The sequence below is a fragment of the Condylura cristata genome, unplaced genomic scaffold (assembly GCF_000260355.1).
Source record: "Condylura cristata isolate star-nosed mole 26May11 unplaced genomic scaffold, ConCri1.0 scaffold00014, whole genome shotgun sequence".
Taxonomy (NCBI): Eukaryota; Metazoa; Chordata; class Mammalia; order Eulipotyphla; family Talpidae; genus Condylura; species Condylura cristata.
The window spans coordinates 18,433,691-18,450,433 of record NW_004567115.1 but is presented as its reverse complement, the minus strand read 5'-3'; the positions used below and the strand labels follow the sequence as shown (position 1 = coordinate 18,450,433).

Here is a 16,743-nt window from a genome sequence, read left to right as displayed (position 1 = left end):
AAGTACAGCATTGAGGGGAGCAGCTGGTGGGTCAGGAGAGGTCTGCTGCACCATGTGGATCACCTCCAGGGCGGGGATCGAACTCATGCTGAAGTGGCTTTAGCTTCTTAGTTCTGTGCTTTAACCTGCTGCCACCAGGGAGGGCCCAGAAGGTGGGCCTTTTAAGGGAAGTGGTAAATTTGAGAGAGGGATATGTTTTGGGAAATAAAAGTTAATTTAATTCTAGATATATTGAGTTTGATGCAGAGCAGAATGACATAGTGGGATAGTTAGAAATATGGTCCTGGAACATGAGGAGAAGGTCAAAACCAGAACTACAACTTGAAAAGTTGATCAAAACTTATGAACAAAAAAACAGAGGTGAGGGCCAAGATTGAGCTAAAGGTTCCCCACCTAAATTTGGTAGGAGAGTGAAAGACAGCTTTCAAGGAGACTATTCCATGGAAGCTCAGAAGATCAGAGACCCTCAGAAGTTTCACTGATCCTATTTCTAAAGGGAAAATTTAAATGTTGATTCTGGGAAGATCTGCTTGGCAGCCTTCCAAGTGTAGACTTCAACAAAATTTGTCAAAACACAGAGTGTGATGGCAGAAAGTGTTTGGTTCTTGCATACAATGTTGTGATTACTTTACAAAAGAAAGCTTGGTCTGTGTGATCTATTTTGCATTTTTCTACATAGGTGCTAGCCTGGGAATAACCAGTGATGGATTTTTTCAACTGGAAGAATTGCCTAGGTGAGCTGATTTCCTTCATGCCCTCAATTCTTCCTTAGTGTCTGCTGCTAACATTTCTTATTCCTTTCTTTTCCAGCCATTAAAGGTAGACATTTCCTGAATTCTGTTCTCCTAATTTAGGGCCTTGGGTACTCATCCAATAAGACCTCTAAACAAAGGAGTCAAGTCTTTTGCGCCTTTGCAGAAATTTCTTTTTTTACTTTCTTTAAAGATTTATTTATTTATTCATACAAGAGCTGGGGTGTACGCCAGAGGTGCAGAGGGGTGAGAGGATTCACCAGAGACAGAATGGGAACAGAACAGTCTGACTGACTGAGATACACTGCGAGGGGAGCAGCAAACTGTGGGGTGAGACAGGAGAGGTCTGCTGCACCATGTGGGTCAGCTCCCTGTGCTTCAGTGGCTGCTGATAGCTTCAGAGTGCTGAGACTTAACTACTTGCACCACCAGGGAGGCTCTGCAGAAATTTTAGAGCCAGAATCAAATACAGAGTGTTTTTGAAAAATAACAATAAAGTCCTAAAACTGTCTTTTTTCATGAAGCTAGGGCAGCATCAAGTAATAACTTGCCTAAAGTAATTGATTCTGGTTTTTAAAATTACTCATGCAGAGGCATCTTGGTAACTGAAGGTGCTGTCAGACTCACAAAAATTGAGTTTTTATGATTGCCCTTTCTGTGTGTTTATTCAAATAACCTTAGTAAACTTCTGTCATAGATTTAGATATGGGGAGAGAAAAAAGAAAATGAACAAGATTGTTTTATAATTTGAGGAAGCTGCCAACGACATGTTTTTTAGGTTAAAGGGCTCCTGTCTTCACTCATGATAAAAGATGACACCTACGAATTGGGGAGGGACCCTGTTAGTCTGTTGATTTATGAGTAACACTCACTCTGGAGCCATTATTGCTCAACCCTACTGCTCCCTTGGCTGATGCTGTTAGTCCAATTTGAGGTCTTAATCCTGTGCTTTTAGAAAAACCTTCACAAAGGGTGACTAATAACCCATGCTCGTACCTTTACCTTAAATCACTGGAAACCACAGGTTTAAAAAACACTCTCCTATAAATAATAAGTTTTTTCAAATAAGTTTACTGAATTTAAAAATATTTACCCTGTGCTCTTATTGTAGTCGCAGCGTCATTGTTGGTGCAGGTTACATTGCTGTGGAGATAGCTGGGATCCTTGCAGCCCTGGGTTCTAAGACATCACTAATGATACGGCATGATAAGGTAAAATCTGTACTTTTCTCTCCTTTTTCCCTGATGTTAATTTTTTTTTTTTTTTAATTTAAAGAGTAGGTTTATTAGGGAAAAGGACAGGAATCTTGGACACTTACATAGGCACAAGCAGGCAGGGAGAGCTGCCCTGGAAGGGGCTGGTTTGCAGAGAGACCTGCATGGTTGCCATAGGAGAGTGACCTCTGCTGAGGGAGGTCAGTGCAGAGAAGTCCCGGCATGGTACAGGTCATGGGCAGGCAGGAGGCTCCGCCCTGCAGAGGGAGAGAGTGGGTGGAAAGAAGCACCTGCATAAGTAGAGGTGGGCAGAAGACTGCTGCCTGATGTTAATCTTTTTAAGAACCTATACTGAGAATTTTATTTTGTCTTTAAAATAAAGGTGTGAAGCATGTAGAAGTCAGCTGGTTTGGTCCTGGTGGGGCTTTCTTCTAGCTACTTGAATTAGATGTTATGTGCTTCCCAGATACCATTCACTATTGATACTAATGATTTTGGTGTGATCATACTAGCTGGTAGTTTCATCATCAAGTGGTAGCTAGTATCAGATACCTTGATTAGGAGACACGGAGGTTTAAATATAAATACTAAATTAACTGGCTATCTGGTTAATCTCTTATTCTGAAAATCAGTTTCACATGATCAGATAGTGCTAGATTGTTAATACTTAGTATATTTGCTAATTCTCTGCATAAAAAGGAAACTTATTAAAAATATTTGCACACCAATATTATGACAGCATTATTAATAATGTCAAGAGATGGCAGCAACCACAATGTCCACTGATGGATGAATGGATAAACAAAATGTGGTGAATTCTAACAGTGGGATATTATTGAGCTTTAAAATGGAAGGATGCTCAGACATGCTACAACATGGATGAACTTTGAGAATGTTATATGAAATAAAATAAGCCAGACCAAAAAAGTCAAATATTGCAATGGTTCCTCTTATGTGAGCATCTAGAACAGTCATACTTACAGACAGAAAGTAGGATGGTGGTTCCCAAAAACTTGGGGGAGGAAGAAAAATGATGAGTAGTTCAGTGGGTATAAAATTTCCATTTTGAAATGAGAAAAAGTTTGGGAATTTGTTGTACAACAGTGTGAAATCTAACTGTGTACTTATAAATGGTAAAGTTGGTAAATTTAATGTTACATATTTTTTCAATCACAATTTAACAAGATAATAAAGGAAGCTAATAGATTGTCTATTCAAACCTTATAGAGTAAGAAATTAAAACCAAGTGAAGTTTTCTGATTGTTCATTGGTATCATAACTGACAGTGAACTAAGTTCTGAGCAAGGCCCAGCCAATCTTTGTTCTGCAAAAATGCAGCTTCTATGTTTGGCATTACTTGATGAGATACTGTATTTTAATGTTTTGCTGAGCCCAATGGGTTGTGGTACAATATTGGAGCTTTCAGAGACATGGCAGTAGCAAGAGGGTTGGCCTAAGTTCTGACCTCTAAGAATCTGGCTGTTCTTGTCAAGTGTGTGACTTGGGCTCAATCTGTTCTATCTTTGGGATAGAATTTTCAGATCTCTGAACACTCAAATGTTAATGATTTTAATTATGGATTATTTGTGCAAATGGAAGAGGCAAAGGAAACCAATAATCCCAGTCAGCATACACTCCGAAGAACTTTCTCCCTGGCTTTAAGAATTGAAATATAATTAACTCCATGAAGATGTAGGTCTAATAACATTGTTTTGCTTTGCTGGGCATTATCCAGCAAATTGGAAGGAAGGAGACAGAGGGATGTTAATTTGAATGTAATATATAAATAAATAAATAAACCAAAGAAGTTTATCAAAGCGGATGATTCCTGTATGTATAGAGAGCCACATCCTCTTGACTTTTGCCCTCCACTATGCCCAGTGGGTAAGGCTCATCTCCCTCTTCTTCCTGTCTCAAGGTACCCCATTCTAGATCTACTCTGAAGAAACCATGTCTTCAGAACCAAGACTCATCAATCCCCCCCATTAGACATTTTTTTTTTAGTTCAGATGGGAAGTTAGGGCCAACGGTTAGTTACATCTCAAAAGGCAGTGAATGTGTGGTATCACATAATCTGTAGAGAAAAAAAAATGAGATCTAAGTAAAGTTGTTAGACAATGATAACTATTTTAAAGGATAATTTCATCTAATAACATTAATGATGAATAGCCACCTTTAGGGTAGTAATGGAAGTCATCATTGTAATGTTGACATCCAACTGGAAATATAATTTCCGTAAAATAATGGGAATTTTGGGAATGAATAATAATCCTGGTAGCAAAAACAGATTATGTTGATTCTACTATTTCAATCATAATATGCTACAGACTTCATATAGCTCCTAATTAACTTAAGCCTTCATAAGATTTTCATATTAATTGAATTCCATAGGCAAGCATAGGGTAGTTAAGGAAAATGAATAAATGATAATGACACTGTCTACTGGAGATACCAGTAAGATTGTTTATTCATGTAAGCACCAAATAAATTTTTTTAATAATATAACAGTTTATTTTTACATCATTTTGTACATTTTTTTTAATCGCAATTGTAATCCCTATGGGTTTCCCATCACCGAGTCACCCATGTGCCATCACCATAGTCCAGTGCACCTCGTTTTTGATCCTATTCCCCACTCCACCCCCACAAAATATCTCTGGTATATGACTGTTCATTATTCTTATTATTTTCTCGCCTGGTTCATTATACTCCTGCTATGAGCAAAACCATCTGGTATTTTTCTTTGTCTTCATGCTTATCTCACTAAGCATGATCACACCAAATAAATTTAAAGCTTCCAATTCTACTTAATACTAGCCATTGATTCTATTCTGTAATACTAAACTCTATAGTTTACTTGTGTGTCTTCAATTTACTTTGTTACCGGTTTTACTTGTCCTTAATTGGGCCTTTTTTCTTTTTAAGCAACTTCATTACTCATTAGATCATTGCCTTCTTTAATTGCTTTAATTGCCTATTAAATCTACTGCATTATCATTTATGCGGTTGCCCTTATGCCTGATATTTGATGTTATGTTACTTAAGTAGAATTCAGGTAAGCCTTTAGCAGTAATTTGTAGGGAAAATATGGACTTTCCATTCACTTTCTCATAATCTTTTCTACTGAGTATCTTTCTTCCATCAACCCTTTTACCAAATCACTATCATCATGATCACCTCTGTCACCACCACCAAGTCCTCCACAAATATATTTTCTGGCACATACTGATCACTCTAGTGATTTATGAGGTTTAAGCATCATTTGGAATATTTTCTGAGCCCTTAGTAAGTGATCTTGTCAGATACGGTCCCTATCTTCCAGAGTTTACCTTTCTTTAACCTTATACTCTGCTGCTTTTCTTCACATTTCTTCTCTTCCATTTCCTTATTTTTAAGGACTCTTCTACCTCAAGTACTTTCCCTTTCCAAGTATCAAGAGCCAGTGCAAATACCACAGTCCTCATGAAGCCTACTTTGTGTTTTCTCTGGCTGCACTATCTGTCTCTTCTAAGCTCCCTTATCTGCACATCCTTCAAGTTAATTATCAATCTTCCTTTTAATCTAACATTTTGTCTTACATAGAGTAGAGCTTAATAAATGTTTGATGATGAAGTAAATGAATAAGCAAATTTATAGTGCTTATTTCGGTTGAACTTAGAGAGTTACAAATCTTTCTTCTCTACTAGAAAGGGAACAGAGGTGGCAATAGGCATCATTATATCTTCCTAACATCTTTTGGAGTAAATCCCACAAAATAGATACTCAAGATATCTATTACCTTACAATAAAGAAAGATAGTGTCCTAATAGACGTAAGTGAATGATTTGCTGTGAAAAAAAAGAAGTATGAGAATATTGTTATAAAAATATTGAACAATATGTAAGTGCCTTTTGAGATGTAACTAACCAGTTGCCCCTAACTTCCCATCTGAACTAAAAAAGTGTCTAATGAGGGGATTGATGAGTCTTGGTTCTGAGTAAAGGAAAGAGTCTCTTTACTGCCTACTTTTTTTTTTTTTTAAAGATTTATTTATTTGTGCATACAGAACTGGGGTACAGGCCAGAGATGTGGAGGGTGAGAGGATTCACCAGAGACAGAGCGGGGCACAGAACAGACAGATCAACAAAGTACACTGCTGAGGGGAGCAGCGGGCGGGTCAGGAGAGGTCTGCCGCGCCATGTGGTCACCTCCGGGGCAGGCGGGAATCGAACTCATGTGGAAGTGGCTTTAGCTTCTCAGTGCTGTGCTTTAACCCGCTGCGCCACCAGGGAGGGCTCCTTTACTGCCTACTTTAATGATACCATAAACTTATGTGAGAGATGTAGCAAGTGAATGGCTTCCTATCCCTTGTTCTCTGTGCTGTCTCAGGATATGGAGAAAGTTGTCTGTCCTGGTAGGCACACAGTAGTCATAGTCCTAGTAGTGTTTGTAATTGGCTTCCACATTTGTGAAGTGGAAAAAAGAAAGTGCATAATATTGTGGAAAGAACTTGACTTGAAGAATCAGACCCATGTCAATTTGAATCTTAAGTCTAGTTCTTTCTTTTTTACTTTTTTAAGACTTATTAATTTATGCATATAAGGACCAGGGTACATGCCAGAGATCTGAGGTGTGAGAGGATTCATCAGCGACAGAGTGGGGAACAGAACTGGCAGATGTACTAAAATACACTGCAGTGGGAGAGACAAGACAGGTCTACTGCACCATGTAGGTCACTTCCCTGTTGGGAGAGCAAACTTGTGCTGCAGTAGTTGCTGATAGTTACATAGTGTTGTTTTTAATCCCTGCACCACCAGAGAGGCCCAACTCTAGTCTTTTAAAATGAAAATCACTCCACTTCTTACAACTTCAATTGCCTCATCAGAAAAATAAAATTGTAGGAGCACTAGAAGGATAGGTTAAACTTGACTTTTCTGCCTAGATAAGGAGATTTTGTGAAGGAATCTTCCTTTAGGTCATATCAGAATGAAAACTGGCCCAACTGAAAGAGAAAAGCCCTTAAACGTTTAGAATAAAAGAAGCAAACTAGGGAGGAGAGGAACATGTCAAAGATAACAGAGGTATGAAGATCTAAAATCTCAAACAGAGGTTGGTGAAATCAGAGACATTGGTGGTGACTTAGGAAAACAGAGGACTTATTAAAACTGTTTACAAAGACATAAGAGCAAATATAAAACTGAAATTTCCTTTTTTTTTAAAGATTTATTTATTTATGGATACAGAACTGGGTACAGGCCAGAGGTGCAGGGGCGGCGAGAGGCTTCACCAGAGACAGAGCGGGGAGCAGAACAGGCAGATCTACGAAGTACACTGCTGAGGGGAGCAGTGGGCGGGTCAGGAGAGGTCTGCCACTCCATGTGGGTCACCTCTGGGGCGGGAATCGAACTCATGCGGAAGTGGCTTTAGCTTCTCAGTGCTGTGCTTTAACCCGCTGCGCCACCAGGGAGGGCCCTGAAATTTCCTTTTGAAGTTTATAACAGAGCTCTAATCAAGTTTCATTCCTTTCCTACCACCCTGCTGCCTCTGTTTGTATATAGGTACTTAGAAGTTTTGATTCATTAATCAGTTCAAACTGCACTGAAGAGTTGGAGAATGCTGGCATAGAAGTCCTGAAGTTCTCCCAGGTACGACCAAGCCCCTGGCATGGTTACAGCCCTTGCTGATCTATCTGTGATGAATCATGCTTTTTGCTTTTGGCTTCACCCGATTATCTTTATTAAAAAAACCTGTCTATTTCTTTCAGTAGTACAACCAGTTCTTTGTCCTAAGAAAACATATCTCTCATTGATGTTAGTGATATTAGGGCATAAAAGATTAGAATTCTGGTAGTTGCATTTCATTTGTTAGAACTAAAACTAATTTTTGTGCTTAGCTTCTTATTGAACATAATTATTAAAAAAATATTGTGGAGTTTATTTTTTTTAAAGGCTTATTTATTTATGCATACAGAACTGGGGTACAGGCCAGAGGTGGTGAGAGGATTCACCAGAGACAGAGTGGGGAGCAGAACAGGCTGACTCACGAAGTACACTGCTGAGAGGAGCAGCAGGAGTGTCAGGAGAGGTCTGCGTGCCATGTGGGTCACCTCCAGGGCAGGCGGGGATCAAACTTATGCTGAAGTGACTTTAGCTTTTTAGTGCTGTGCTTTAACCTGCTGTGCCACTAGGGAGGGCCTGTGGAGTTCATTTATTTATTTTGGAGTTTATTTTTTAACGCATATCCTTTTTAATTTCTATAGAATGAATTACAAAATACTTGACCTCTCAGGGAATCACCTACATTTCAGAGTTTTCTTTAAGAATTAGCCCTGTAAGAAGTATCCTCTTTAACATATCTTCTCCCTTTCAGCAAAGGTCATGTCAAGTGGAATATGAATGTGAACCTACGTTGTGAAAGTAAAAATGCTAGATGGTGGTAACAGGCAGGTCAGAGTCACCTTTGGATCATCACTAAACTCTAGATGGGGCTCACTCTTCTAGCTGGAGTCTTAACCTCTTTCCTAATCTGTAAAGAGCACAGTTTAAAATACCTAGTTTTAAGCTGAAGCCTTATGGTAGTGACATGAGCTAACATGTCTCATCATTGACTGGATGATTTGTGGCAATCTGGGAAAAAGGTTGGGTTCTAGGGAGTGTGAATGGCCTTTGGGAGAAGTCAATGTGTCAATGAGTAAGATTCCCTGGATTTTTTTTCCATGTTAAGGGTTCTAGTTTGCTCTTTATTTGCTTTGCTTCCTCCCTCAGATAAAACATTTTATTTGTCAACAGATCAAGGAAGTTAAGAAGACTTCTTCAGGTTTAGAACTCTGTATGGTTACTTCAGCTCCTGGTAGAAAACCCACCTTGACCACGATTCCAGATGTTGACTGCCTGCTCTGGGCCATTGGGCGGGACCCAAATTCCAGGAGCCTGAATTTAGAAAAACTGGTAAGATGACTTAGTCTGCTCAGAACATTTCCTGAATCTGTTTTTTTCCACCTGTGCTTTTTCACCACCAAACCCTGTTCCCAAAACTAGGATGGGTTCTCTTAGATTTTTTTTTTACTTACGTCCAGTTTGTCATTAAAATTCCATTGCTTTTTTCCTTTGATATTAAAAGAAGAGTCTTTTCCCTTTCTAGTGCCTTCACCTTAGGTCAGATCCCCACCACCTAATCTAGACTGCCCAGCAGTTTCCTAGCTGGCCTTACCTCCTTAGAGATTTCCTTTTTGCTATGATACTTGTTCCTGTAAAACCCTGTAATTATTCTTTATTGTCTGCAGCTTTAATCCCAATTGCTGGGTGTGTAACTCATTCTAGGCAATTGTAATACTCAAGGTTGGAAACAGACACGAAGCTACCAGTGCTATAATTAGTATTCTTATTTGTTCTTTTAAATTTGGAAGGAAAGTAGTTATACTAGCTTGGGGCGTGGGTCTCAGAGTTTGACCCAACTTTGAACTTTAGTCCTATTATTTCTAGTTGCATGGCCTTAAGGAAGCAGTTTAATTACTATTAAGTGTGATTTGCTTCACTTAAATGTGGGAATAAAAATAGTCTTTGCTTTATTGGGTTATAGAGAAAGGTATGCAGGAAAGCACAGCAATGTTATTAGCATAGACACTAACTAACTTCCATTTAAAAATATAATTATTCATTTAAGATTTTTATTTAATTTTGCATTGAAGAACTGGGGTGTAGTGGGGAAAGAGGAGCAGAACAGGCAGATTGCCTGAAATACAGTGTTAAGGGGAGCAGCGGATGAGACAGCAGAGGTCTACTGTGCCTTATGTGGGTTGGTTCCCTGAATGGACATCAGATTCAGGCTGTGGAGGTGGTAAGCGCTGAGACTTATCCACTAGGCCACCAAGGAGACCCAATTTATATTTTAATGTAATAACCAACTGTTATTCATGAGATGATTTTTCTAATTTGCTCACTATTTTATATATTTGAGATTTTTATATTTAATGGAACCTCTTCAACAGCATAAAACATTATGGTTTATATTCTAAATTAATGTGTTACAGTGTAAATTCCTTTTTCTGTAGAAGGTATATCTCTCATCATGAAAAAAAAATCAGGGAAATATTTTAGTTGTTTTTAATGTCACTTTCAATGAAGTTTAGTAAAAACTAGTTATCTGTTTTTCTTTTAAAAGACTTATTTATGCATATAGAACTGGAGTACAGGCTAGAGATGTGGGTGAGAGGATTTACCAGAGACAGTAGGGAACAGAACAGGCAGAGGGGAGCAGTGGATGATTCAGGAGAGATCTGCCATGCCATGTGGGGCAGCTCCCTGGCTGGGTATCAAACTCATGCTGCAGTGGCTGTGATAGCTTCGTAGTGCTGCGCTTTAACCCGTTGTACCACCAGGGAGGGCCTAGTTTCTTTTTTAATTATTTAAAAAAATGTTTTTTCCATCACTCTTCATTTTGTGCATTTTTCATCTCAGTTGTAATCCCCATGGCTTGTTACCTATTTTCATATTAACAATACTAGTCAGCCAACTTTTTTTTTTTTTTTAATTATTTATTTGTACATACAGAACTGGGATACAGGCCAGAGGCTCAGGGGCGGTGAGAGGCTTCACCAGAGACAGAGCGGGGAGCAGAACAGGCAGATCGACGAAGTACACTGCTGAGGGGAGCAGCGGGCGGGTCAGGAGAGGTCTGCCACGCCATGTGGTCACCTCCGGGGCAGGCAGGAATCGAACTCATGCGGAAGTGGCTTTAGCTTCTCAGTGCAGTGCTTTAACCCGCTGCGCCACCAGGGAGGGCCCTAGTCAGCCAACTTTTAATCTCTCAGCAATTTTGCCATTTTATTGATAGGGATATCAATAAAGGCCCAGTTTTCGGCTATATTTACTGAAATCTTTTTTAAATGCAGGAAAATTTTTCATTTGCATTTAGTATTATGATGCATTTGTGTAATGCAAATGAAGTTATTACTATGTATAAGTCTTGTCAGTATGTGTGTAGTATTGCTAGTAGCTCTATGGGGGAAAAGATGAGGGAACTAACCACGCAAAGAAAATAAATAATTCATTGGGCTTTTAAAGTTTAGGGGGTAGGAAGAATGTCTATATTATTCACCAGTGTATTCACAGTGACTAGGTTAATGCCTTATTTGTATTAGAAGCCCAAATATTTCTTGATTAAGTAATAGTAAGTACTTACCCAAGGCTTCAATCTTGTTAGTGGATGAGTAGATTTTAATTTAGGTCTATATTGGCTCTTAACTACCATATTACCTACTTTGTGCGAGCTGTGTATAGCAAAGCTTGCTACGGCTTACATGGTAATCTATATACTTCAGATCTGCTGAGCCATAAAATGAATATGACACATCTTGGAGCAAAATTTGATTCATTATATAGGAAAAATAATTTAAAGGAAACATCTCTATATTTCAGAATAGAATGTGTTACTTGCTTTGACTTGTAAAAGTAAAAATAGTAAGGTTTAAAGGTATTTGTTTTTAATGACCATTTCAGGCTATGCCCTGCTAATGTGAGAGTTAGCCTGCTTGCTTTATCTATATATTTATTTATTTAAAATAACAGTCTAGAGGTGTATGTGTGTGGAGGGGTGGGTGTTGAGAGGATTCACCAGAGACAGAGTGGGAAGCAGAACAGGAAAATACACTGAAATAACAATGCTGAGAAGTGTGAGACAAGAGATGGAGATCCCTCTGCTGGCAGGGATTGAACTCATGTTGCAGTGACTGACAGTAGTTTGATAGCACTATCTTTAACCCCTGTACTGCCGGGGAGCCCCTTGTTAGCCTGCTTTTGTAGGAGTGCTTCAGGGGAGAAAGTCAAAAAACACTTTCATAGTTGGACTGTTGGACTGTAAAGGCACAGCAATTAGCACATCTGATAATTGATTCCTTTTAACATTTACCTGGTCCTTTGAATTATATGTTACAAAGTCACGTCCTATTAAAATACCAAAATTGTATACAATATTTACCTTTTAAATTTAACAAAAGATATGGAACAAAAAGCACCACTTCTTTTAAAAAGTAGGGGCAGGCCTGACCTTGGTGCCTAATTAGAGGCAACCCTCAACTTTTTGTTTTTATTGCTTTATTCACTTTTTTGGTTGGTCTAGTACTGGGTTTGTTCACAAAGCTGTATTTTGTTCACCAAATGCTAAAATAGAAAACACCAGGGCTGCCCTGGTGTTTAAATTCTCAGCACTGTCAAGCTATCTCGAGCCACTGTGGCATGAGTTTGATCCCCACTCAAGGAGCCGACCCACAACATGCAGCAGACCTCTCCTCTCTTACCTGCTGCTCCCCTCTGCAGCATATCTCAGTGTATTCACCTGTTCTGCTCCCCACTTTGTCTCTGGTAAATCCTCTTACTGCCTCCCACTCCCATACCTCTAGCCTACACCCCAACTCTTACTGGCATACAAAATAATAAATGGAAAGCTCCATTTAAAAAAATGCCAGCTTGAAAAGATGTTATAATCGCCATTCATTTGATTCTTGCAGTTTCTTTTTTTGTTGTTTTTGAAAAAAGATTTACTTTATTTATTTATGCATACAAGAATTGGGGTGTAGGCCAGAAGCACTGAAGGGTGAGAGAATTCACCAGAGACAGAGGGGAGCAGAACATGCAGATCCCCTGAAATGCATTGCTGTGGGGAGCAACAGGTGAGACAGGAGATGTCTGCTGGGCCATGTGTCCCTGGCCAGGGATCAAATTCTTGGCTGCCAGTAGTTTCATAATACTGAGACTTAACCCCTTATACCACCAGGGTGGCCCAAATCTTGTGGTCTCTTGATGATTCAGGCTGAAGAGGTTCTAGAATTGAGGGTAGATCCAGAGATTTGATCTGCCAGGTTTTGTAGAGAGGCCAAATATTTACATGATGTCCCTTCACAATTTTAGGGGATTCAAACTGATGACAAAGGTCATATCACAGTAGATGAATTCCAGAATACTAATGTAAAAGGCATCTACGCGGTTGGGGATGTGTGTGGAAAAGCTCTTCTGACTCCAGGTAATGTTCCTTTTCTTCTTGGGCAAGGGCGGCCCTGTGTGTTACCTAGAACCGTTCAGCCTTTGATAGTAAAGTCAGTTTAAACCAAGTGAAAAGGATGAGTGTCATAATGTCAAAATGATTAGAATGTGTTGAAATAGATGTTGATTGGGTTCCTGGCATTTTCTGAATAAGTATTTTTCTTTAAAAGATGTTTAAAATGCTAAATGAAGACTGGAATTTTTATATGGATGATATAGTCAACCTCCGAATAAGTTAGAATTTGAGTTGTTTGTTGATGACAGTGGAAGGAAATGACTTTGAGATGTAATTTATAATGGCATTCTAGAATGAAAGTTCATTTTTGATAAATTATTGTTCCTTACTCCCTGCATTCCATATTTCAACCTACTTCCTATGTAACTGTTTCAAGCTACTTGTGCCACTTTTGTTTATTAGTGACATCATTCCATCCACTTTCACTCTGTAACCTGTGTGACTTCACCAACTTTCCAGAGGGCTCACTGTCTCTCCTCAGCATGGAAACCTAACCCAACAACACACCCAATTCCTTTTAATACCTTTAGGAATTTCTCTTAACAAAACCAAAATAAGGAAGTTTCTGAAACTTCCTAACATAATGTAACAGTTGAAATTATTTCAAAATAATGGAAGTTTGTGGTATATACTATTGACACCTTACTTGGGAGCAAAAACTGTCAATTTGAAAACAGTAAAATTAACAACTGATGTTTTTACTGAACTTATAAAACTAAAACCAGGATAAGAGAAGAAACTTAAAAAGAAAAAAGCTTAACAAAAATTAAATAAACCAAGCTCTGAGATAGCAATGCAGTGTTAATATTCCCATTTTATTAGTTAAGAAACAGTTATTAAATAAATGACTTGACTGACATGTCAGAATTGCTGCAAGAACTGGGAAACAAGAAGACAGGTCCTCTGATACCTAATTCAGTGTTCATTAATCACTTTAATCACATAAATCACTTCTGTATTGCATTAATATTTGTATTATATTATTGTACTATGAAATGAATATGGTAATTAATGATGCACAGCTGAAGATGATTGAAACTTGCTTGTTATATAAATATTAAATAAAAGTAACATTCTTTAGTAGTTAAATTACTAGATAATTGGGGCTTGTAAACATGTCTTTTGTGTTCATGTAGTAATAGAATGTACAGAATGTATGTAAGCTGATAGTTTTGAATTGTTAGCAAAGGCATTTGTCTTTATTATTTTGAACTGGATATTATAATGAGCACTGGCATAAAACTCCTCAGTATGTTAAGCCTGATAAATAAATGGTTAGAGCCATTTTGCTGTGCTAAAATGAAAAATAAACCAACCTCTGCTTTTACTGTATCTTTTCAGTGGCAATAGCTGCAGGCCGAAAACTTGCCCATAGACTTTTTGAGTGCAAAGCAGATTCCAAGTTGGACTATAGCAACATTCCCACAGTTGTGTTCAGCCACCCTCCGATTGGGACAGTGGGACTCACAGAAGGTAGATGTTACAATAAAAGTCTTTTGTGATTTCCTTCTCCCTGCAAAATCTTTATTTATTTTAAATTGACATGACATTGGTTTATAACTATGTTTTAGAAGTACAGGTTGGTTCATACCTTTTCAAATGGTAATACCATACACCACCAAAGTCCTAATAATCCTCACCACAGTAGTCCCCCCTATGCAAATTTTGTCAGTTATCTGAAATGTCATTAACATTTTTTTTCTCAAGTCCTGGTTTTAGTCCAAGGTAAAATTTAGTTTTCATATTTCCTCTTTAACTAAGGAGAAAAATTGTTAAGCTTTTCTTGTCTTTTATGACTTGAACATTTATCATTGTGATGTTATTTGCTATTTTTCCTCATGACTTAATTCAAGTTACGTATTTCCAGTCATCTTTCTCTATGATAGCTCAGTGTTCTGCTTTTGACAGATGCTTTTTTTCTGTGCATTATAGATGAAGCCATTTATAAGTATGGAAAAGAAAATGTGAAGACCTATTCAACCACCTTTACCCCAATGTATCATGCAGTTACCAAAAGGAAGACAAAATGTGTAATGAAAATGGTTTGTGCCAACAAAGAGGAAAAGGTATGGTGGAAATCTAGTAATCTAAAAAGTATCTTGAAGGTTGATGGAGATTGGGATATTTTGATGGGTTGGGAGGGAAGAATATTAATTTCTGTGATTCAGAAATGTGTCTTACTTTTATCTACAGATGGATGGATGGATGATTGATAGGAAGGCAGAAAGACAGACAGAAAGACCCTTAATAGTATTTCCCTTAGGAAGAAATTTCCACTATATTTATAGGGGAGAAGTTTGAAAACCACAAAAAACTGTCAATTACTAATAGACCACAACAGTTTCTCAGTAGAAAACTGAGAAATATTGATAAATATAAGACTAATGCTAAATTAACGTAACTGTAACATTACTAATCAGTGAAAAGGAAGTTTACTCAATAACATATTCATAGATTAATTATCCAATTAGTTATCTACTTTTGATTTAATCCTTTGAGGACTACAAACTTTTTTCCAAAGTAGCTGTGCGATTTTGCAGTACCCTCAGTAATGTAATTAAGGTTCCAGTTATTCTTGCCAACACTTGTTATTGCCTCTTATAGTCATCCATGTGGAAAAAAAGTGATGCTTATTGTGATCTTAGTTTAAATTTGGACAGGTTTTTAAAAAATGTTTTACTTTTTAAAATAGGTTTTGTTTTGGTATTGGTTTAGCCTTTTGGGCTAGTTCTATTAACTAAGTTAAAAGTTAAAATAGAACTTAGCAATATGCTTGGGGAACTTAACTCTGTGAGGGATGAGGTTTATTTGAAGATTCAGCTGTTTCCAACTTTTCTTATCAAAAAAAGCAAATTTTGTATCTGATTCAGTGACCCTGTACACCAAAAGCCACAGAAGCAGTGAATCAAGTCAGAAAAGAATATAAGCACATTGGCAGTGAAACAAAGATTGCCACTTCCTGGCTCTAAACATTCCCCAGTAGCCTGAGATTGCTATATAAACATCATCAAAACTGGGATATCTGGAGGGATAATAAAAAGGTTCCTACCAATACTAAGACACTCTTTATAAATTCAATTTAGATTCCATTATCTAAAAATCTGTGATGCGATGCAATATGTGATTTGGAATTTTTTGTTGTAAATTGAGGAATTCTTTTATATTATAAAAAATACAACATAAAATTTACCATGTTAACCATTTTTAAATGTACTGTTCATTCCATAGTCTTAAGTATATCCTTTTCCCCCCCCCCCGACTCGCTTTACTTAAGTAACATTGATTTACAACACTTTATGTGATTTAGGAGTGTAGGATCATGCCTCATCAAATGTTTGTTACCATACCACACCCTATCATCAAACTACCCACAGTCCTTTATCCTAGATTATTGGGCTCTCTACCCTTTTGATTTCCACCCTTACCCTATTGCCCCCCCCCCCCCCAAGTAACCTCAGTTCTGTAGCCACTTTTCTAAGGTTGTTTGGTTTAGTTTTGTCAGTTCCTTTTTCCCTCCCTCTGTATTCTACACAAGTAACGTCTGGTTCTTACCGCTTTACCTCCTTCTGAATTATTTCAGTTAGCATAATCTCCAGTTCAACCCATGTTGTCTGTCCCAGGTGCAAGTTTTCATCTTTTTTTTATAGATAAGTGTTATTCTTTAATGTATAAATACTACATTTTCTTAATTCATTGTTCTGCCAATGGGGATTTAGGTTGTTCTCATATCTTAACTATTATAACTA

At 37.8% G+C, this 16,743-nt stretch overlaps 1 protein-coding gene across 2 annotated transcripts in view; it reads left to right on the top strand.

The window, feature by feature from the left end:
* The window catches only part of GSR (glutathione reductase), a 37,549-nt gene that overhangs the window by 19,852 nt on the left and 954 nt on the right, over positions 1–16,743 (top strand). For both annotated transcript variants that reach the window (XM_012724973.1, XM_004682213.2), the window contains 7 exons: positions 680–734; positions 1,864–1,963; positions 7,504–7,590; positions 8,734–8,892; positions 12,850–12,961; positions 14,339–14,470; positions 14,930–15,063. In XM_012724973.1, the coding sequence (XP_012580427.1) occupies positions 680–734; positions 1,864–1,963; positions 7,504–7,590; positions 8,734–8,892; positions 12,850–12,961; positions 14,339–14,470; positions 14,930–15,063 (779 nt within the window). The remainder of the gene's footprint in view (positions 1–679; positions 735–1,863; positions 1,964–7,503; positions 7,591–8,733; positions 8,893–12,849; positions 12,962–14,338; positions 14,471–14,929; positions 15,064–16,743) is intronic.